At 47.6% G+C, this 22,273-nt stretch overlaps 10 protein-coding genes across 10 annotated transcripts; 5 read left to right on the top strand and 5 right to left on the bottom strand.

Annotated features, from left to right (window-relative positions):
• Nucleotides 1-1,633: 1,633 nt before the first annotated feature.
• N7515_001185 (uncharacterized protein) lies at nt 1,634-2,652 on the top strand (the record flags this gene model as incomplete). The annotated part of the gene is made up of 2 exons (XM_056661929.1): nt 1,634-2,064; nt 2,118-2,652. 2 exons carry the CDS (start codon nt 1,634-1,636, stop codon nt 2,650-2,652), a joined length of 966 nt encoding a protein of 321 aa, XP_056527095.1.
• A 2,880-nt stretch (nt 2,653-5,532) lies between these two features.
• Nucleotides 5,533-5,850, top strand: N7515_001186 (uncharacterized protein; the record flags this gene model as incomplete). The annotated part of the gene is made up of 1 exon (XM_056661930.1): nt 5,533-5,850. The coding sequence occupies one exon, from the start codon at nt 5,533-5,535 to the stop codon at nt 5,848-5,850; it is 318 nt and encodes a 105-aa protein (XP_056527096.1).
• Nucleotides 5,851-7,506: 1,656 nt separating this feature from the next.
• N7515_001187 (uncharacterized protein) lies at nt 7,507-8,602 on the bottom strand (the record flags this gene model as incomplete). Its single annotated transcript, XM_056661931.1, has 3 exons — nt 7,507-7,599; nt 7,649-7,833; nt 7,921-8,602. 3 exons carry the CDS (start codon nt 8,600-8,602, stop codon nt 7,507-7,509), a joined length of 960 nt encoding a protein of 319 aa, XP_056527097.1.
• Nucleotides 8,603-12,693: 4,091 nt separating this feature from the next.
• On the top strand, nt 12,694-14,052 carry N7515_001188 (uncharacterized protein; the record flags this gene model as incomplete). Its single annotated transcript, XM_056661932.1, has 1 exon — nt 12,694-14,052. The coding sequence occupies one exon, from the start codon at nt 12,694-12,696 to the stop codon at nt 14,050-14,052; it is 1,359 nt and encodes a 452-aa protein (XP_056527098.1).
• Nucleotides 14,053-14,753: 701 nt separating this feature from the next.
• N7515_001189 (uncharacterized protein) lies at nt 14,754-15,131 on the bottom strand (the record flags this gene model as incomplete). The annotated part of the gene is made up of 2 exons (XM_056661933.1): nt 14,754-14,931; nt 14,995-15,131. The coding sequence occupies 2 exons, from the start codon at nt 15,129-15,131 to the stop codon at nt 14,754-14,756; spliced, it is 315 nt and encodes a 104-aa protein (XP_056527099.1).
• A 529-nt stretch (nt 15,132-15,660) lies between these two features.
• Nucleotides 15,661-17,007, top strand: N7515_001190 (uncharacterized protein; the record flags this gene model as incomplete). Its single annotated transcript, XM_056661934.1, has 4 exons — nt 15,661-15,767; nt 15,896-16,218; nt 16,267-16,607; nt 16,666-17,007. 4 exons carry the CDS (start codon nt 15,661-15,663, stop codon nt 17,005-17,007), a joined length of 1,113 nt encoding a protein of 370 aa, XP_056527100.1.
• Nucleotides 17,008-17,076: 69 nt separating this feature from the next.
• Nucleotides 17,077-18,066, bottom strand: N7515_001191 (uncharacterized protein; the record flags this gene model as incomplete). The annotated part of the gene is made up of 1 exon (XM_056661935.1): nt 17,077-18,066. One exon carries the CDS (start codon nt 18,064-18,066, stop codon nt 17,077-17,079), a length of 990 nt encoding a protein of 329 aa, XP_056527101.1.
• Nucleotides 18,067-19,595: 1,529 nt separating this feature from the next.
• Nucleotides 19,596-19,838, top strand: N7515_001192 (uncharacterized protein; the record flags this gene model as incomplete). The annotated part of the gene is made up of 1 exon (XM_056661936.1): nt 19,596-19,838. The coding sequence occupies one exon, from the start codon at nt 19,596-19,598 to the stop codon at nt 19,836-19,838; it is 243 nt and encodes an 80-aa protein (XP_056527102.1).
• A 1,006-nt stretch (nt 19,839-20,844) lies between these two features.
• On the bottom strand, nt 20,845-21,442 carry N7515_001193 (uncharacterized protein; the record flags this gene model as incomplete). The annotated part of the gene is made up of 3 exons (XM_056661937.1): nt 20,845-21,248; nt 21,327-21,400; nt 21,426-21,442. The coding sequence occupies 3 exons, from the start codon at nt 21,440-21,442 to the stop codon at nt 20,845-20,847; spliced, it is 495 nt and encodes a 164-aa protein (XP_056527103.1).
• A 138-nt stretch (nt 21,443-21,580) lies between these two features.
• Nucleotides 21,581-22,216, bottom strand: N7515_001194 (transposase; the record flags this gene model as incomplete). The annotated part of the gene is made up of 1 exon (XM_056661938.1): nt 21,581-22,216. One exon carries the CDS (start codon nt 22,214-22,216, stop codon nt 21,581-21,583), a length of 636 nt encoding a protein of 211 aa, XP_056527104.1.
• Nucleotides 22,217-22,273: the final 57 nt, after the last annotated feature.

Here is a 22,273-nt window from a genome sequence, read left to right on the forward strand (position 1 = left end):
AGACATGGAGTCAGTTGAACTGGCAAGTGATGCATCCTTCGCTGATAATCACGATCGTCGAAGCTCTGCAGGATATGTCTGCCAAGTTTATGGAGGCCCCGTCGATTGGAAGGCCTCGAAACAGCCCACTGTCACCACATCTACCACTGAAGCTGAACTCCTGGGGTTGTCAGATGCTGCGCGCTCGTTACAGTGGTGGACGCGATTCCTCGAACGAATCTCGTTCAAACCGGACCATACAATCACCCTGCGATGTGATAACAAACAGACTGTCATATTGTTAACCTCCGAACATGCTAAAATTGATACGAAGCTTCGTCACGTCGATATCCATGGACATTGGCTGAGGCAAGAGGTCAGAGAAGGCAGAATCAACATCAAATGGGTTCCAACGGCCAAGATGGCAGCAGATGGTCTCACGAAGCTCCTACCACGTCTGAAACACGACGAGTTTGTTCGGTTAATGCGCATGGAGGACATACACGACCTGATTGAGGTGTAGGCGAGAGGAAAGAGAGACCTGCTGCGGGAAATCAGCGCTCAGCTCGATTGAATATAACATTGGCGAAGATATTCAACACTCGCTAACCGCTGAGGGGGTGTGTCGGAACAACAGCAGCAGTGGAGATCGGAGAACGGAGATACCATATCCCACTTAGATTAGTCATTGTTATGCCCATACAAATTGCCAGCCAGGGGCTTCATAGAAATTCAGACCTGTTGATATCCGATTGGTACGCGCTATGATTTACTAAGCAGTTTCCGACTATATCCGCCGTCGAGCCGCTAGTCCGTTGTGACACTGAGTATTGCCGAAATTTAGGACCAGAATTCCGGTACAGTGCCGGATCCGCAAAGCCAGCGCTGCTATAGATGCCCCATTCCGCGAATAGCACTGGATGGTCCGTTCCAGCAGTTTCTGTACTTAAGTGTAGCCGCATGAGAGCAGCGGGGCCTCTGCGAGTGACATTGTTGTGGGGAAAGAGGGCGCGAAGTGCCCTGACTCGATTTCCATTTCCAGCAAAACAAACAAGGGCGGGATACTGAGTATCAGGGTGGCTCATCCAGTGGACCAATTCTTCCAGTCGACCAGTATCCGTCAGAGTCCAGCCCGAGCTATCTTGGGCCGTGTCAAGCCAGGCTGCCATTGGGGTAGGGACAGTAGGAAGGGGGCTTCTGGGAAAAAGCCATAGCGAAGGCATCAGGCTAGGCGCGCTTTATAATAAATACATCCTAGCTGACCGTTCTCTGGCCCGAGATGCACCTCATTGACAGAATTCTCCACAGCATTCTGCTATCCCGCATCTTTCGTCGCGCCTGAGTTGACAATAGCAAAGTCAGAAATCTTCCCCTCTACGATACTGACTTAAGCCCTTTAGAATTAGATGGACTTAAAATATGAATTATAGGAATAGACGACAGCCGTCAACTAGTTATCTACACCCTCAATTCAGGGGCGTATTGATCGCTCTCTGATTCTGACCTCTGAAAGTACATTGAGCAACTTTCCGAGGATGCAGACTTCAAATTAAACCTTCGTATTGCCAGTAGTGGCAGTAGTGGATTTGAAGGAGCCCTTGACCTGTAGTATTAATACCCTAGAACCCCTGAATCCCAGAGTATAGACCGCATCATGGCTGCCCGGGCTATCCGCTCTCGTAACGATGGGCAGCATGCAATACCATGTCATGGAAGCATTGGCCACCGTCGCCCCAGGAAAGGGAACGAGCCTCTGGAACATGAAAATGATACGCTCTACACGAAGATGCTAAGAGAAGAGGCACAAATGGATTGGAGATTTAATCTTTGCGCCAATGCAGCCAATTGGGTATTGCTTGCAGGATATGTGATCATTCCCGGCACCTTCACGTCATTGAAACGGTCCAGCGAAGTCCAAGATGTACTTCAAAAGAACGGGGCCGGTCGGGTGGTGTTGAAGAAGATTCAGAACCCTCCCCTTCTTGTCATCGCTTTTGTCCTCCTCATTACTGGGAGTGCTATTTTGGGCTGGCTTTGGGTCAAGTTCAAAAATAATTATCCCTGGCTCATCAACAAAATCTTTCTGTAAGGTCCCTGTGCACACACGCCCGTTTCCGGAACTGAAAAATCTCTCACAGGCCAGCTTTCCTTAACGCCGCTGCTGGGTTGCTGACGACAGCAGTCAATGTTTCGGCGTCCCAGGCTGGAACCTGCTCCGTCATGGCTTTGACGACAATTATCGTGACAGCAATGACATTCGTGCTGTTTGGTGGCTTGTTAGTCTTCTACAAATTTGTCAAACTGAAAAGAGTTCTAGACGATGATCAACTCGAAGGCCAGGCCCAATCTGTCCTTAGACAATGGGGGCATTCTGACCTGCGATCGGCGTTAGCCCAGGCTCAGGCCGCTTTGGATGATCACAGATTCGTAGCTCTGAAAGCGACTGCTACGGAAGCTCTGGCTCTTTCTGAGCTCTTAGACGGAAGTATGCCTTCAACAGGCGTGGAAACTGACGCCCGTGGACCTGAAGTCACAGCAATGGCCAACCGACAGGCTCGAAGCAAGGCCAATCGATTGTGTGATTACCTTATCGAACTTTGTTTGGCACATGTGAACGATAGCTCCCCGGACCGAAAAAAAGTTCTCAAGGGCAAATCAGGCTCTCATACTTGACTTCTCCTGCCCACGGCCGCATTTTTGGAACGTCGTCTACAATTTACACCGACGGCACTGCGTAAGCCGAATGACTCTACTTTTCCGCTTAATGAGCCGCTTCTCGATCTCATATTTCGCTAGGTAGATACTACCATTTTCTCAATTAACCCTCATCCGTTCCCTGTCTCGAAAGCTTCAAGATTAAGTAGTGTTCATGCAAACAGTTAGTCTCTATGTATAGTCATATTGCACGTCCTAGATACAGCGATGACGATGAAGATGATGACATTTCCCCGATATATAGCTCGCTCCAAATGTGTACGCTGTTCGGGAGTGCTGTCAAACCGCGTGATAGTGGGTACCGGCTAATGAGACACTAGTAGATTCCCGCTTGCTTTTCCGAGATAACAAAATGTAAGGCAAAGTAAACAAAAACCCTCCCTTGAAAATTATCTTTGACCTGTCGGCCGCCGTCTGTGCGTGCACATGGTGACCTTCGGCCGATACTTGAACAATTCCTGGTAGAATCTCTCACTCCAACCAGAGGGACCTCTGTTTAGTCATCGCCATTAACTTCAATCTAACACACCCGCTGTAGCCTGCTAGTTCACTGCAGGAACAATATTTGGTGACAGCATTACAGCACTGTAAACAAGAACCAGATGCATAATGTATAAACTTGGTTGCCATCCCTGGAACAGGCCCATTCTTTCAAGCGGCTGGACAAAATACTGCATAGCCCCGAGACCGTTATAAACGGCAACCCGAGCAACTTCCAAGGTAAGCGGCACCGGCTGGCCCAGTGGCCCTGCGAGACCATGGATGATCGGAACCAGGGCAAGCAAGCCAAAGGAAGTGCAGTGATATTGAAACTTGACGCTTGACACAGGAGTGCCCGGGGTTTGTACCAGCACTTCGACCAAGTGTCCCACGAAAAGCAAGGAGATAGCGCAAATGTACCCGAGTTGCACCCAGGAGTGAGTGGAGAACTGAAGAGCGACGTAGGAGATGGTGGTTGCATAAATCAATAGCAAGATGCCTCCGAACTCAAGTATCACCCAATAGCATGCATTGGTGCCACCAAGGACAAGGAGGATACGGTAGGCGAGACTCAGGAAACACCAGGAGACGACGCCGCTGCCGAAAAAAAGTGTCGCGAGCGAGTTACTGATATCCGCATGGGACACAGGGAATTGAAAGAGTAGACATTGAATTGTAAATAAAGAAAAATAAGAGATCCCAAAAATATCAAGAATAGCGATCACTGTGGAGTCCCGTAGAGTAAGGATATTAGGAGCCTCCATCGAAGAGAGATACTCTTGATACCTTCACCGAGCGATTGTGATCAGGATTTGCTTGCCACCAGAGTTTGGGAGCAATCTTCTTTTATAAGGAAGAATTAAGGGGAATAAGGTGGAATGCAATTTTGACAGCGCCTGTAGAGCGCATGTGGAGAAAGCGTTCATCTGAGCCCGCGGAACTCTTTCAGAAGACCCTTTTGACCAATTACTACTTTCACGCCTTGCATTTTGTTGTCCTGCAGGCTGGTTACATCTGATTCATTGAATAACTCCATCTTCCGGGATGTCCGTTCCATCGTTCAAAATGGCACCCTTCGGACTGCGAAGTCACCACAAGATCGTCCGGTGTATAAATCTACGCGAGAGAGAAGATGTATCTGTTTTGCACTCGATGATCTATACGAGGTTTATATTAACATTCGGTCTCATTTCGGGGGCCAATCGCTCACCAAGAGATCCTAACTGAACAAATGGTGAAACCAAATTCGAGGCGCAGATCAAAACAACTTGTAACTGCACTAATCAGCGTCGGGCGGGAAAAATGAAGGTCAGATAAACTTAGCCTAACTGACAATAGCCAGCAATTGAACACAAAAGCGACCGCGGTAAACAGGCAACTGATTGAGGCTATACCAGAGAGAACCCATGCCAGACGCTTAACTTTTGAACACAACTGAAGACCAGGGATAGTATACCGCACTAGCCAAATTTCGTGATGGATCAAACGAGATGAGATCAAGAAAGAAAGGACAGGTATTTATGTAATTGTTGAACGGCTTGAATACCTCCTAAGGGGACAGGTGAGTTAAGACGGTTGGTCTCAGCTTGGATAGGATGTTGTTCGTCTCCGTCGAAAATACACGATTCTACTCGACCACTTCCATGGGGGTTGGCCATTTGACTGTAATTCGAAATCAGTCTACAAGCCACCACCTCTCCTACGAATGCTATGATTGCCTTTTTAAGAGTCAGTTACCAAACCTTGCTGTTCCGTGTACGATACTCCATGCCGCATGGTGCGGCAGCAAAGACAGCACAGGGCCCGATTTGCTCTTAAGAGCCAAGGAACGAACTTGGCCGAGGGTGAATGATTCATAGAGTACCAGAGCACACCTTGTAATTTCTTTTTGTTTTGGTCTCATTCGCTTGAGAAGCCTTGCGGAAATTGTCATAGCCAATGTATTGCCATCCCGGGCACATGAACAATTCGGACCCAGTTTTGTCGTTCAGTCTATGAGTTATACAAAAGGCAGCAGTGACTTACCCGTCGTACATGTGGAGAACGTGGAGAACGGTTCGCTTGGTAATTACACATCAATATCTTGTGTACGCTGCGTATGAGAGCGTAGGCTATTTTTCTACTGTCAAATACTTTATATTATCATATCGACGAGTGGGCAAAGAAAGGTGACTGTAATACACGATATTTTCATTTTGGATAAAAGTTGTCTACTTGGATACAATTGAGGGTTGAGATTCTATTGATATAGTGTTCGCTCCTTCAATTCCCATATGCTACAACTATGAAGATTGATAGGCAATCAACTCCTGAACTATTCCATGAAAACATTGACTTTCACACCTCGAGTCACGTGCCATGAACGATATAGCAGACATTGTGCGAGCAATTGGTCACCAACAAGGAGAATATGCATACTATCTCGCCTGCTACAGTCTCTTCAAGCAGCTACAGGACTTGGTGGCTAAAGTGACCGAGGACTTGAATGGTCTTTATGAGAGCCAGCAGTGCAACCCTTCTGAAGGGTTTTTAGCTGTCTCTCAAGTTGCCGAGGATTTCAGGTCGTCAGTCCAAAGCATCTCCGCCCACGAAAAAAATGCCCAACTGGCATTGGCCAACCTATGTTCGTCCAACAAACCACAGACCAACCCTGACAGGGCAGGGAACGCTGAATAGAAGATTATGGCTATCTTGATGGATTAGTTTCTGTGTTACTGCCAGAGCAAGGACATTGTTCTATATGGAAGTTGATAAAAGGTATTTCATAACGCTGGCAAGATCGCGGAGTAGTCTAAGTTCATTTTAAAAGGCATACAGGGGATTTCGAAAACAGATTACCCCCCGAGACACACTGGCTTTCTTTCCTGAAAACCCACTAGCGGTCTAGGCCCAGATCGCCTTAAGATCGCCGCATCCAATAGCCAATTATATCAGTGAATGCCTCTTTTGGATACCAATTACTAGTCATTTGAGGATTAGCGTTGTTGCAAGTGGGGTGCTGGGAAAGAAAGTGTGTGTGTCTAGGGGGTAATCTGTTTTCGAAATCCCCTGTAGCACGGTTGGCACCTCCAAAGATTGTCCTATCTACGAGGTTATATGTCTCTGACTGATTACTGCTTTGCTTGTCGTGATCGAATGAAGTCTGCTGAGCGCAATGTAGCTATCAAATACTAGCTATCCCACCCCTCCGCAGCGATTCGCAAGTGATATAAGACCCCAGTTTCCCCGTTTGAGTCTGTTCCCGTTTATGATTTGCCAAGTAATGCGCCATATTGAAATTTCCTCGAGCCAATTCTCCGGCATGAGGGAAGTGACAAAGCACGACGAGAATTGTCGGAGTTAGAAAAATATTCACCTAGGGCTGCAACTTTTGTCAATTTAATGGCGAGGATTAAAACGGTACAGGATTGATCGAGAGTCTCGATAAAATTTAAGTCAGATGTTAGCTTTGAGTGTACAATGCCTACACTCAAGACAGCATCTGAACAGAGAGCACGCGGTCATATTACTGACGCCAACCTCCTCTCAGCGTCACGCATCATCGGTTCGTGATGGAACATGGGAGGTCTTTACACCGCACAGAACACACCACAATCTGGAATTGATGCACGTGGAGACCATGGACGACCAGCCCCTAAACTGTTTCCTCCCACGAATCGCAGGTCGATTTAATGGGGCACACGCCAGCCTCAAGCTCGAACCTCTCTCATACACATCCTCCGCCATTCTCGTCCCTTGTCTCTCCGTCACTCTCCGACCCCAATCGCGCATCTAAAGCCACCGAGCCCGGACCCGCTTGCCATTCTGTGTTTGAGCCAGCCCCTTCTTCGGCGGTTGCTGCTGACACAAACGCGTCACTTTCTGAGACGAAGAACGATGGCTCCGACGACGGCGAACCCCCGCCGCCATATACAGAAGGTCACAGTCCCTTGGAGTCTTTCACCTACGTGATGGCTGCTGCAGGAGGTGCCTCCAGTTTGATCACTCAGGTTCCGACCTATATCAGGACCGAGCGCGTTTGCCTAGTTAGGAAGGCTGAAAGAGATCCTACCGCTTATAACCACAGTGAAAGCAGTCCGGCGAGTGATCGAGGAATCGTCAGATATATCTTGATATGGTACTCCGTATGTTTACAGGGAAGGCCAGAAGAGTGAATAGGAGGGAATATGGCTTGCTATACACTTTGCGTAAACTCTAACTTGGTCGGCAATGAAATTGTACTTTACAGTCCTCGGCGCGGACCGACATGGTTACTTCCATGATTAACGTGCCTTCCTTGTCCTGCCACCATCAAACAAGTCACACGGCAATTTGCTTCCAATCCCGACTCCGCTAGGAAAATTTGATATCGTAGTGGCTAGATTTACTGACGATATTTACCATCATCTTCAGCTCCCCACCCTGCATCTGGGCAAAGAGATCGTCCTAGTTCGTGTCAGTCCCGTCCACACCGCTTTTCTGTAGAAAAGCTTACGCGCAAAATGTCATCCAGTGGCACCACCATTAACTTTGCTGACAGGTTCTGAGCCTCGGGACTCCAAAGATCGAGCGGATTCATTTGCTTCCGAAGCCCCTCAATAATTTCAGATAAGGCAAACAGCTTCAGCGTGACCGCATTCATGTCTGCTGCATGAATCTCGCAACTGCGTTCGATTTCCGCTGAGATATCAGAGAAGCGATATGATGTCAGTACACACCTCGGCGCCTGGCATTAATTTGGACGCCACTTATGGCAACGGCACATACCGATCTTGACACTCCCAGAATCGGTCAGCAAAATTGTCTCGTTCGTGAGCGAGGCAAGAGCCCGGTTGAAGTCCCGTAGGTGTCGAATTCCCTTAAGAATCTGGAGCGTGGTGAGCTGCGGCGCTAATCTCATGGCTCTTGAGTCAGTACTGACCGGCCACACTATAGAGACAAGCTCGGCCTCCCGTATCGAGTACTTGGACCCGATAATCTGTGACAAAGACAACTCCACGGGCTCCCAAACCAAAAAGGCTAGCCCCTCATACTGATAACAGTGGAGAAGGCGAAGGAAGCTACGATGCGAGAGACGGGTGATTGTATTGAGGAGGGGCCGTATTTCCACGCCCTCTTCGAGCTGCTGCACATGGACCAGCTCCCCTTTGTTCTCACGGTGCCTGGCGAGAAAGATATGCCGCTTGGGGAAAATTTCGATGCGCTTCTCATAGTCAGCCCATGGGTCGTCATTCAAAATGGGGACCTCAAAAGAGCGCGCCCCTTTGTTCCCGCTATCAGCCCCGTGGGATCTCTGGGGCCCTAATATTTCCGGCGAGTTGTTTCCCTTCTGGAATTGTTGATGAGGGTGGCTCCGGGAAGCTCCAGCCTCTACAATTGCGGCCCACTTGGGTGTTGCGGGAAAGAAATAGGTTGGAGGTCGCTTGGGTTGCGGGTTATTGGAGGCCATCTTGTCAGAGAGGGTGAGGTAGGTTATCGCGCTTTCGTGGCAGCGCTCCGTTATGGCTGTGTGCTTATAATGGGCTGTGTTACTTCGAGTCTGCAAGATCTATCTGTCTATCTCTGTTTAGAAGTTGAAGATAAACAGTTTAAGCGACCTTTGACAAACAAGGAAAACAGTTATCTGGCATCTTCGTCATTGTTTCTACGAGTAATCTGACGCGAAGATGCTTCATGAATGGTGCAAAATATGTAAGCTGCCATTATGCGTTCCCTGTGCTCTTCCATTTGACCGACTGGATCCTCCTGCTTTACACAATTGGTGAGGGTTTGACGTTAGCTTTGCACATGGCTGTTTTGCTCAGGCTGTAGTCCATTAACAAAGGGTCACTTTGCCCATGGGGTCATCGATGGAACTGATCCCCCGGGCCCCTGATACTCAGCCTTTGTCCCCCAGAATAAACCGTTGCTTGATCAAAATGGAAGATCGTACATCCACCTGCTATCTTCACTTTTTTGAAATTTTACCGTCTCCTGACGCTCCATGCTATCCCCGTTTATTAGCCCTGCTCGAACTCATGCCGCCTGAAATTTGCTACTAAACGCTTGGATATCTGGACACGGGTAGTTTAACTTCCTGCTTTGATTAAGACCTATTCTCAAAGATTCCTGTTCGAAGGTGCTTGCCCAGCCGAGAGATGGATCAAAACAACTTCCAACGACGTGCCTTCATCGCGCTCAGACGTTGTGTATAGGGACACTAGACAGTAGCCCTTCCGGACAAGGAGCCCGCAAGTTTGGCCTCTCACAGGCGCTTGTTAAGGTCTGCAGCTGTGCCGGCCTTCCGAGCACTCCCGAAGATTGGCTAAATGCATATTGGGTGAAAGATGCCAGAACCAACCTGACCAAAAATCACAATACCCCCAAACAGATACCTCAGGCACCAGTCCCGCTGAAGTTATCCCCAGCCTGAAAGTCGCAGCCGTCACAAATCTTTCCATCTGTTGGTTTCACCAGCTAGGGTCTGTGTACACAGCTAAGTGGACAGAGGTAATACGTAACACAATGGTAATGTCTTCGATTGATTGATGTATCGAGATGAACCTCCGCGCTTCGTGATGCCGTCTACTTGCCCTGACAGAGCAGCTTCATACGCCCTTACGAGAATGAAGTAGGCTTCTTTAGACTATGGTGGTCTTCGACTTGGAATCAACCGTCAGGGATGGCCATACGCTGATAAGAACTAGGCTACCGTGGATGTGCCAATTCGGGCAGACCGGTAAAATGCATCTTCATCAACTGGAGGTTGGGTTAATTTCATGGCTTCAACATTCAGTGCTTCATCAACTGGACACAGACGCTCCTTTGTTATTTGAAAGTCTTATTATTCACTGGTTTCTCAGGAAACCGTGACTTGTCTCGAACTTGAACCGTTTAAATATGAAAATGTTGATGATAGTCGTATATATGTACCAATTAAGTCTGGCCAGATGGATTATTTCGCTTTGTAAAATGCGCATGCAGCCGTGAAAGAAACGGCGATATGTACCGTACACGCCTACTGTATACTGCACAGAGAAGGAGTTCAACAGCTTGCATCGTGTACATGACGGATACTGTAATAGTGGTCTGTTTTACAATGACTTAAGTTTTCCTTTCTTCTGATAAACTACATTTTCTGGAGGGCGTCGATGTGACGATGCCTGTTTACTGTCGATTGTTCTGACTATCTACTGTATCAGTTGATGCCTGTCCGAGGTCATTTCATTAAGGTTAGCCAATTGACGAAGAAAAATAAAACTCTTTGAAGGATACACAGAGATGAGGGCCGCGCTCCGCTTTTAACGTTGATATCGATTTACATCGCTCAAATGTGGTTGGATTACTCCTGGAAAACAAGTATCTGTTCAACGCTATGAAACCCGGCAATATTGCTATGTTAGCGGCGTGACGTTGAAATACCCCAAGTATATGATGACGTGAAACTTGCGGTTTCGCTGGGATGATCCTTCTTACACTTCGGGTCCATTAGCACTCAATTGTCGCCATCGGTCTATCCAGTCCTTTTCCTCTATGCATATTTAGGGCCAGCACGCAGTGACATCGGCTAATGGTGAAAATACCGCAGTCATCGTGCGAAAGGGGGGAAGGGGGTGTTCAATAATGTTGTCAGCCACAATAACACATGCTTTGCTCCCGGGGACGTTTTGTTGCCATCCAAAGGAGGTGTGCAATTTCGTTGTTGTCAATTATCTTCTTTCTTCTCTTTGTGGTGCCTGTTTCGTAGCAGCCTTTGCTACGGGATAGTTCGGGCGCTCGCCAGCATAGCCATCCAGAAGTGCAAGGTCGTGGTCAGCGGGGCCTTCAAGCGACAGAGATTATAAACTGCATTAAAGGCTGCCATTCGGGATTACACATCAGTCCCACCATCACCCCATTTGTTAGCTTCAATTGGCATGGAAATCGTCAACACAGTCCCTGGGATCATTAACCTTGAAGGTTGGAAATCAAGGCCGTTGAGCAGTATTCACCACTACAAACGACACTAATTCTAGAATTGGGGTACACATGATAGACCGATATCTGATCGTATGGTGGACAACAACTGACTTAAGAGAAACTTGGCGGGTGTGAAAATCCGCCAGCGATGAGATGGGCAGATGATGGTTACCCTGCTGGTGAACATAGCCCGCTTATCTGGGGAAAATATAATTATGACGTGATGAGCAGGCCGTGAGTGAGCTTCCAACATCTTTTTCGTTGTTGTTCCGCCTTCACTCATGCGGCTGTAGCCGCTGCTGCTGTTTAAATGCTTATACCGCGTGGCTATGAGTGGTGAGATGCTCAGTGATTTATTCGTTCCGAGGCGTCGAAGCGAATCTATTCCCTGCTTCAATTGCTATACCATGGTGACTTTAAACACACCTCAAATCCGCCGACTTATTTCCCCCTCAACAAACGCATCCCCTCCGCCTAGACAGTCAGCTCCCGGCATCCATCTTTCTTCGAATGTAGAACAACTCGAGAAGACGAGTGATGACCGACGCCAGTACACTGACAAAAACCAATGTCAAATCAAACAGCGTTTACTAGAGCAGAGAAATGTTCGAACGCTAACATCGACTCCCGTGCTCAACCGTCGTCCGCTACAATCGGCCCAGAATCTCATTCACCTCCACTGACATCATGCCAACTGAAAGATTGAATTGTTATCAACTCAAGGAATTATGCGAATCTCACGAGGCACAGTCTGTATGCCTGATTTAAATGGTTTTATGGCCTATTTAGCTCTGCTTTCCAACTTCTTCATCTGACAGCATTACCATAGCCAGGGATTTTGGATATCGCTCTGTTGGTCGAGGTAAAAGGGTCTCCGCATTTCAAGGCGATGACGTACAATCATAACAGAGAGACAGGAAGGTAATAAACCTCCATATCTTTGCCTGTCTCTAGAAAGATTTTCTCAACTATGCGTTCGCAATTTACCGATCTCGGAATCTAAGAAAAGGGATCGCAGTGTGAGTCAGACTTTTGGAATACGAGTAACGAGTCGGAATCTGAAGGAGACGGTGCACAGTCTGAGAAAGATGGTGCTTCCTTGTTTATTAGGGATAACATAGTACAGCAATATTCGAAATCAGCTTTACCACTACACTCTCTCGAATCCATTCCCAAACCCTGACTCGAAACACGCTAATCTAATTTTAGATCTTCCCCAGTAATCCCTGCAGGACGGTATTGTATTGATCGGTAATATTAAATAAGTTATTGTTTTAGTACCGTAATTTCCTGTAGAATCAATTCGAATCTTTCATGCAAACAAACTAAACAAAAGGTGAATCCTAACATTCTGGCAAGATTCATCTCGCACTCTTCCACTTATCGGTCTACTCATCACAGGCAGCCTTCGCCTACACTCGTTTGACACTCAATAGAAGGCTGCGGTGGCACCATAGAGAGGTAACCCCGGTAGGCAAACATGTTTCTTGTTTCCATGATTCCTGTTATCTACTGCGATTTTCGTTCGTTACCAGCGTATATTGGAAGCTGGTACCCGGAGAAGCTGACATGGGTCTTTCAAGGCTGTGATTGTGTGTAGAGATGTCGCAGAGCCCATATCACGTCGGTTCCATATCTCAACCCGAAGTGTTCGAGCCATGGGAAAACAACTCGCTGTACGCTCCAACCCCTGGATACATTCGTAGTCCCTACGCAACGCGGTCCAACTACAGTCCCTCCTCGCCTGGTGGGCTTGAGAATCAGTCACAACCAGATACTCTCAGGCTGCTCCAGTTGTCCGAATGGGAGGACGGAAGAGATTACAACCAGGACCCGCCGACCTGTATTCACTACCGTATAGAGTGGCGAGTGACCGTTAACAACCGGGAGGTGTCTAAGGACACGGAGGAAGACCTCGTTTTGGCTCCCAGTGCCTACTGGCGGCTGTTCTTAGAGAAGAAGCTAGAGAAGGTTCTTCGGCGTAAAATTGCCCGCCATCGGATGGTGAGAGCTGATGACACTGCCATTGTCGTTTCAGTGAATGATCGTACACAGCGCAATCTGACTAAACGATTTGACGACACCGAAATCATTTGGACTGCCATCGAAAAGCAGCTCCTGATGTGGTCGGGTCTGTTCTCCAGGGGTAAGGAACTCACACTGAAGATCTGTTTCAACTACGTAGACAATCGTCATTCCCCTGCAGCCGTCGGTCGGAAAGTGGAGAAAAGAGGAAAATCCTCTGTCACGAGCAGGATGCTCGATGAAAGAGATGCCCAGCTGGATGCGGAGGAGGATGCCTCGGGACAAAAGCCAGTCTGGCGCAGCGTTTATAATCTGATGCGATGCGCTTCGTCGACATGCCCTTGGGGCCCCTATTGTTGGGTGGATCCAGTGGGGAAAAAGCACTATCAACTGAAAACTCATCACTTGAGACGCCTAGTCACCTACGTTGAAAAAGGTGGTATCTTGGATGGTCACAAGGATGTGCCGGAAACGGTACGCGAGGAATTATTCATGGAAGAGCAGCAGAGACTGGAGAAGAGTCATCGCAAAGGTGGACATATCATCGGAAATGGAGTACCGTATCCTCCTATCAATATCAATGTCCTGCCTTCGCAGTCTTTGGTCTCTGGATCTGACATTTCGGCTGCCCAAGCTGTTGACTTGAAGTCTTCAAGCCCGCTCGAGATCCCTGGATCTAGAGACGAAGCAGTCAAAGAATATAGTGAGTGGCAGGTGTCAAATGTCACTGATGACACTCTCAAGGCTGCATTTCGACAAGTCTGTGACTTGATGCTCGAGGATGGTCTTGACCTTGAGCAGGTCTACAAGGATCAAGACCCAGGATTTTTCATCGGCAAGGGAATAAAGATGGGCATTGCTCGACGTTTCGTAGAAGACATTCGGCGCTGGGTCGAAAACGTGAAGAAAGCAATTCCTATTCATGAAATAATTTAGCTACAACCTGCTTGGCGTTGGTTCACGTGGACTTTGAAAGGTTTAAATAGGTTATATAGCAACATTAAGTAGTGCCTTTGAACGTGAGCTCAATTTTTGAATGTTTTTCGGGTGTCGTTGATTTGTATAACCAGAGTGCCGTTCAATGACCCCATGCCGGATTGGAAGCCCCAGGTGAAAAGAGCTAAGAAAAGGAGCTGAACGTGTGTAAGACAGTGATCAATATTCAACACATCAAATATGTGCATATCGACGGGCCCGGGCTGAACGTCCACCGCAGGTGGAGCCAAATTATACCAATATTTTGAGGTAGTGGATCATCTTAGTACTGAATAGCTTTCCGTCTAAAAGTTGTATGCAAGGTCACAACACTGACTGTGCTCGGAAAGTCTGGAATAGTTGCAAAGTACAAAGAAGTTCTGTACATGTACACCCTGGCGCCATGTAGAGCTCTTTTTTTGGTCGGGCTGACCGTCGCTCTTTAGTTGATGGGAGTGGTTTTCCAATTCAAATTTTGTTACATTCCCTCACCGTACAAAAGCTGCGTTGAATGACATAGTTGCACCCCACGGGTGTTCCAAAGACAGGCTACTGTTGACAAGCGCCGCTGGGCAGCGGTTCGATTCTGTTCTAGCCACTGTAGTTCTTATTCTAAACATAATGACGCGGCGACTAGGTGCCCAAGTATCACTCAGAGCGCTTCATTCATCCGACGATTTGTTTTCTCTTTCCTGATACAACCTATGACCAGTATAGCGCCCCTGTTCATCGTGGTAGATATGTGCTGTTTGAGCCTTGTTGTTTTTGAATTGTTCCTCGGTTGCAAACAGTGCTGTGGCATGCGGCCTGAGGTCGGTATGACTCGTGTGCGATGGGTTTCTGTAGTGGTTAGATTTTCAGTACGGCAATTTCAGTTACATGTAACATTAATGTAGCGCTTACTTGAGGATGGCTATGGTGAAGTGTGCTAAATCAGGCTTCTGAGTAGCGTCTTCGATGAGGCTGAGCGTGAGATTGCGCAAATCAGAATTGCGAATTCTCTGCGTCAGCTTGACGGCATGCCGGGGGATAGGAGACATGGTGGGCTTCAAGTCTCTTATAAGAATCGTAGGTTGTATAGAATAACAACGGGAAATAATCTCTTTAGCCCTAGATACGTCTTTGGGGAACAGAATCTTGCTGGTTTATATATTTGTCCTGAGATTGTTTGAGTCTGCTTTTACCGCCGTCAACTTGCGTAGGGTTTCTTGATCTTGCATTGTGCTCCAATAATTATGGTGTCTTTTGAGAATGCATAAGCGCCCGATTCATTGCTTTGTGGTGGTGTACCAATGACCAATCATTTGCTGCCAAAAGGCTCAAGCGTTAAATCAGATCATGTGATTGGCTATGGTATGCGAGTTGTTGCCACGTCATCTATCCCTAGGCGCTTCGGACATCCGATCACAGTCTGTATTCTTGATAATATCTACCCAATAGCCACAGACAAGTTTGTTTTATCTAATGAAACTTGCTTGTATACTTTCGCGACGCACTGTCCCCTTGAGGAGCAACCCACGGCTTCGTGTTATTTCTAAGTCTATGTCTACCCATCCAGACAAAAGTCTGATGGACCAGCCCCTATATATTTCCCCCGTTGATGCGGAACCACTCGATCGCTACCGACAAGGCGGTTACCATCCAGTCGTCCTGGGTCAACACCTGAAAGCTGGAAGGTATAAGGTGTTGCATAAATTAGGATGGGGAGGTTACTCAACAGTTTGGGCGGCGAGAGATCAAAGGTTGTACTAAATTATGAGACTCATGGTAATTCTAGCTAACATAAAGTTCTACCTGATTGCAGGAAAGGGATTTATGTTGCTGTCAAGATTTCTGTTGCAGAAAAGGAACATGATGGGGAAACGCGAGAGCTCCAAACTATGAAGAAGTTGGCATCTCATCGTCCTCCTCTCAAGCATACGCTGTGCATGCTTGATAACTTCGATTTAAAGGGCCCCAATGGACATCATAACTGCCTAGTTTATGAGCTTCTAGGGCCTAACATCCCGGACACAATTGATGCACACTTTCCCGATGGGAGACTCCCTGGGAAGCTCGCCAAAGTTATTGCGAAGCAAAGTCTTATTGGGCTTGATAGCTTGCACCAACAAAATATTGGACATGGTGGTAGGTCACTCTGTTGGGAATACTTTGAACTATTCTCACATAATATAGATCTGCATACCCGCAATTTGGCCTTTACTATGCCTTACGTGGACAATGTAACCGAACAGAAATTTACTGAGATGTTAGGAAAACCAGAAATTGGCTATGTCCGAAGGAGCGACGGGAAGGAACTAGAGCCTGGCATACCCGAGTATATCGTTAGGCCGACCTCATATCGGACGCATTCTTGGAATTCGGCCCAGTCCATCAAGATAATCGACTTCGGCGAATCATTCTTACCCACGGCAGTTCCTCGAACACTACACACACCTCTGGCTATTCGGGCACCTGAAGTTATATTTCAAGATCGCATTGATTATCGTGTTGATTTGTGGAGCATGGGATGCATGGTGGGTGAATTCAACCAAGGCCAAACGCTGAACAACAGTAAACTGATAGGTATGACAGCTCTTTGAACTTTTCGTGGGTCAACCACCTTTCGACACGTTCTTGATAACGCCTAAAATCCTCGTTAGCCAAATGCGAGAGATGGCAAGTGACGACCTACCTGAAAGGTGGCACGAGATATGGGATACGATGAACGCAGGAGACGGCAGAATCATAGAAAGCACGGGGCCCAACTTGCAGGAATGGCTAGAAGAAGTGTACTTTGATGGCCCACAGAGTCCCGATCTCACCAGAGAAGATATCGCGAAGCTGGGGCAAATCATCGGAAAGTTATTGCAGTTTGAACCGTCAGCAAGGGCGTCAGCTAGACAAGTTCTAGATGACCCTTGGTTTAATGAGTAAATGGCCCACGACAAGCGGTCAGTTCTGTCGAGAGTCTGCGCGGGAACTCGGTTTCAACCAAGGCTGCATCTAGGACCTTTCTAATATTTCTTCGATCTTCAAGCCTGCGTGTCGAAAATGACCTTTAGCGCTTTCTTCTTTTGCACCGACAATATCAATACACCATGTGAGGAAGGCATCAAATCCTTGATCAGGATCTGCTTCATAGTAGCCCCAGTTACGTTTAATGAAAGCTTTTAGCTCAGCGAAAAACTCCTCAATCGGATTTAAGTCGGGCGAGTAGGGCGGTAGATAAATCAATATCACACCCGCGTCCGCACACATCTGCGCAATCCGTTCTGAATGATGAAACGATGCATTGTCCATAATCACAACAGATTTAGGCTCGGGCCATTTTCCGCAGTGCTGAAGAAGCTGGGCTATGAAGTCTTCGAACATAGTAGCATCCGTTGAACCGCGAAAGACACGCGAGAGGACGATCCCGTCTTGGGCATACGCAGGCAGTATCTGATATCGCTGGTCGCGGTGGAACTGCGATACTTGTATGGGCGCCACGCCAAGGGGTGACCAGCCTGTTCGCCTGAATCCAACCCTTTTATCGCACCCAGATTCATCAACGTACACTAGGTGGTATGATTGGAAGTCTGATAAATTGTGCAAATAATACTCTCGTAAGTCACCATTTCGCTCCCTGGCTTGCTGCCGAGCAGTCTTTTTCGACCAACCTCTAGCGACAAGGGCTCTTCTGATGCTGGAGGTTGTGGCTAGTGTGTGGAACTCATCCCAGAGAAAGACAGCCATCTCATCTAGGTAAAGACCGGGCTTTTCAGACAGGTGGTCGCAGAGGGCCTCGATCATCGGCGGCGTTACGGTCCGTCTCCGGCCTATTCGATTTGGTGGTGCGTGGACATTTCCGAACTGCCGTAAGTTCCTGCGAATATTGATGATCGTAACCTTGCTGCATTCAGCTTCTTCAGCCATTTGAGACGTGCTTAGTGACTGGCTCTCTATCATATCACGGATGAGATGTAGCTTTGACAGGGGAAGTCTTGGAGCCATATTGCAAGGCTTTACGCGGGGTGACGCTCAAGAGTAATACAGAGATCAAGAAGCCTGTTGCACAAGAGAAGAGGGGCACAGAGATGGCATGCGTATAGCGATTTCGTGTGAAATACGTCAGTCTACGTCCCACTAGCGTTATGTAAAATACAAGTTCTATTCTGGGAAATTAGGGATCGACCACCATACCGGATCAAGGTTAGCGTGTTTTCAAATAGGGCTTCAGAATTAACATGTGAGAGTGTGGGGGTAAATCTGATTTCGAATATTACTGTATATACTGCATGTATCAACCTTTTTCTTACCACTAGGCTTACCATGTGTATCGCAAAGAGCGGCTACCCCTGCATGTTCCGGCATTGCACGATTGGTTGTGGTGGGGCTGGAATGAGGGCTGGGTTATGCGGTTGTGATTGGGTCACTGCCTGTGCGCCAGACAGCACCGCTACCAGCAGCAAGTGGTGATCCTGACGCGCTTCGACTGCTGCAAATGAGGTACAATTGGGAGATTTGGAAGACCGATCCATACCCTAAGGTCGTGGGTGGCAACTGTTAGCTACCTTTCTTACATGTATGTGGTTGGCGCAAAGAGGGCAAGGGCGCGTGGGCAGCAATTTGCTGTGGCTTGAATGGACCTGTTAATCGACTAGATTTGGTTGACCGGGTACGGCAGCTTGGGAGCGAGATAGGCTGGCCTTCTTACGTTTCGAGACCCAATGACCGTGGTTTGGAACGCAAGTATGAAAGAATCATGGATTATCCACAACAGACGATAAAAGAAAAAATAGCGCAGCTTCTGGGCCGGTACTGGTCAGTCTCCCACGTACTGATTCAAATTTATTATTCAACCAACCCCTTCCACCTGAGTCAATTTGTCTCCGAGATCAGTACCCCAGACATTCAGATTTAAGATAAACCTATACGGCAAGCCATTTGACTGCTCGGAAGATGGTCTATCCTTCAATGGGTGTCGGGAGGCCTTAGGGATCCTAGTGTGACACACTTGCATGATGCACCATATTTGGTTGCTTGAATCGGACGTGTCTGATTCCAATCCCCCATCTGATCCCCCATCTGATTTCCATCCCCCGTTTGACTCCAATCCCCTACCCGATTCAAATCCATCCTTCAACCAACCTCTCTCACCGGCGAAGTGGGGCTGATTCTCTGGTTCTGCCCTCCAACAGGCCATGAGCATCTTCAATGAATTATGAGTGTCGGCTGCGTCATCCCTGGCATTGATCCACAGATTGGTACCAGCAAACCAATTCATTGCATGAAAGTTTAGAAATCAGTGAACATATATGGAAAGGTTGTGGCTTTCAGATGGAGGTCTCGTTGCAGCGCTAGATGCACCGCGAAGATTATGAATGATGTTCTTAACAGTCAATGCTGCTCCACTTGGATTTCAAATTATCCCGAGTAGACGTTGGAAGAAAGGTTACTGTAGCTAGCGTTCGGCAGCGCGCACCGGTTTATATTAGGCGCTCTGGAAGGTGTCACTTGCATCTGGTTGTTCCGATTGAAAGATGGACAGGGGACGGGAAGACTGCCTGGCCTCCAAGATTATGGACATCCAGCGGAGCGCCAATGGCGATCCCGTTACATACCAGCGTGCAAAGCAGGAGGATCCGATGGTTATAAATCAGTGGTTTGAGACTGTACATGAAGCTATTCAGGGATATGGTATCCATGGGGATGATATCTGGAATTTTGATGAAGGTGGCTTTGCAATGGAGCTCTGTTCAACCTCAAGGTCATCACTGCGGTAGAGCGTAGTGGAAGACCTCGAAGAGTTATTCAGGGTAATCGAGAATGGGTCATAATTATCGAATGCGTGAGCTCGAAAGGGATCTGTATACCTCCGTGGATCATCTTAAAAGCCAAAGAACACCAGGATACTTGGTATCAAGAATCTGCTCTCTTTAATAAGGGCGGATCGCGTCTTCGATTACAAAGAGCAGTAGGCTGTGAATGCGATGATGATGATGATGATGATGATGATTCTATTTCTAGTCTGATATAGCAATCCTATTGTTGCGGCGCTATGCAGACCCAGATCAGCTGAAATACATGCGGTACGTCCTCTGCATGAGGGACCATAGAAATCACAATTCCGTCTCATGTGCCACAAGCTCGTTTTCTCGGCCGATGTATAGGCACATGACCCTAGTAGCAGGAAAAGTCACAAAAACCCCTAGGAATTTCTACCATGCTCGGTATAGAGACAGCGGGAGGGAGGGGTGTGTATGAGAACCATGCTCCACGACCCCCCTATCTCTCCCCCGGCACTGGGCTTGTATCCAGCTTACTCTTCCTCCGCCGTGGTCCCCTTCTCACCCCCAGCCAGCGAGAGATAAAGGGATGGTGGCCGCGGGGTTCGAACCCGCTATACCTTGTTATAGGCGTGGGTAGGGCCCCTACCAGACGCCTGTTTGGTACACACCAATCGGCGGCCAGAGAGGACGGCCTACAAGATCGATTCCAGCACAGCAGGTGGCGCTCCGCCGCCGTTTGGGTCAGGGAACAAACCAGATGCGGGACTACGCGTCTAGCTGTTTATCTCTAGGCCTGTTTACTCACCTAACCGGCCCTTTCATAAATTACCATTTATTACAGACCCTCGCATAGCGAGGGTCCGCCACCCAAACGATAAAGACACCCATACAATAAATTTATCGACCCATCTAACTTTGACATCGATTCATAACACCTATACCTCTCTAAAGCATAGATTTTATATGGTAAAAAGATGTAGCAGATACTTAATTTTCGATTCTACCTGCGTAACCGCCGTCCCCGCTGGATACACCGCTTTTTTAGCTCTTTCATTACCTTCTTCCACTGCGGTCGCAATCGATGCAACGCCTCTAAATCATCTAACTTCTTCTCTTGACGCTTCATTTGGTAGACTTCTTCTGATGAGATGATTCCAGATAGCCTCACGCTTTTCCCTGATGTATGTCTTCGTGGCTCCCTAATTGATTGCGCGTGTGTGGTAGCGCTAAGTTCTCGGCGGAGTTCACTCGCTAAATGCGCCTGGATTTGACTACCCTTCATCAACTTCTGGAGGGTGCTTTGAAATTCGGACGAATTGGAATCCAATTGATCAAGCTTCTTTTCGATCCTTCGAAAGCGGGATGTGGTAGTTGGTGTACTGACGTCTGCAGGAATACTGCCAACTGATTATGATGATGGTGAATCCCATGGTAATGGTGACCTTGGGACTGAGTAATCCACTAAATCATCACATACAATACTAGGATTGTATGGCCATAAGCCAGTTAATCGATAACCAAGCTTAATTGTTGAAGATTTGAAAATTGCGAATTGACTGGAGAAAGAGGCCCTTTGTGAACTTTGTACAACCGCTCATAGTTGCATCTTCAACCGCCTCACTATGCCAATGTTTATAGACATTGAATACTCCAACGTCTAAAGGTTGAAGACAGTGGCTTGAATGACGCGGTAGAAAATACTGAATAATGTCGTTCTTCTCGCAAAATTGGATGAATTACATAGTAATATGGGCATCAAGGCCATCACAAAGGAGTAGTCGATATTTCCCAGCGGTTCGACCTTTGGTTTGGCGATTAAAATGGTGGATCCACTGGTAGGCGAGCTGTTGATTCATGTATCCAGTATCATTGACTGCAATACACTCCTCAGTGATAGAATCAAACCATCGAAGGAGGATTTGGCGGCCAGAGAGAATAATGACTGGTGCGATCACGAAGCTGCCATCCGCATTCACAGACTCAACCACAGTCACTGATTCCCGGTTAGTTGAAGTGCCACTAAATATCTTCTTCTTAGGCTCCCTGGTAATGATCCATTGGTCCTTGCCGACGCCAATTTGGAACCCAGTTTCATCAAAATTGTAGATGTCCTGAGGTGCAATCCCCTTGTCGACAATAATCCGATGATACTGGTCAAACCACGCCCGTGTAGCCGTTTTATCAAGTGCCTGCATTCGCTCAATATCTAGAGCACGTCGCGGGCGTCGTTTAAAGTCAGGATGGCGCTTCAAAAAGCGTGTAATCCAGTGTTCGCCGACTGAGATAGATGGGTCTGATCGCGCTTCACGAAGGATAGAATTCGCCGCTGCTTCCACTTGTTTTCGCTTCGGACAAAGACCCAAGCTATCCATGGTATCCATAAAGGCACAGAGAGCCTTTCCTGGCTCTCATCAAGTAATCTATGGGTT

The sequence above is a fragment of the Penicillium bovifimosum genome (assembly GCF_028826915.1).
Source record: "Penicillium bovifimosum strain IBT 22155 chromosome Unknown utg000001l_segment0_segment0, whole genome shotgun sequence".
Lineage (NCBI taxonomy): Eukaryota > Fungi > Ascomycota > Eurotiomycetes > Eurotiales > Aspergillaceae > Penicillium > Penicillium bovifimosum.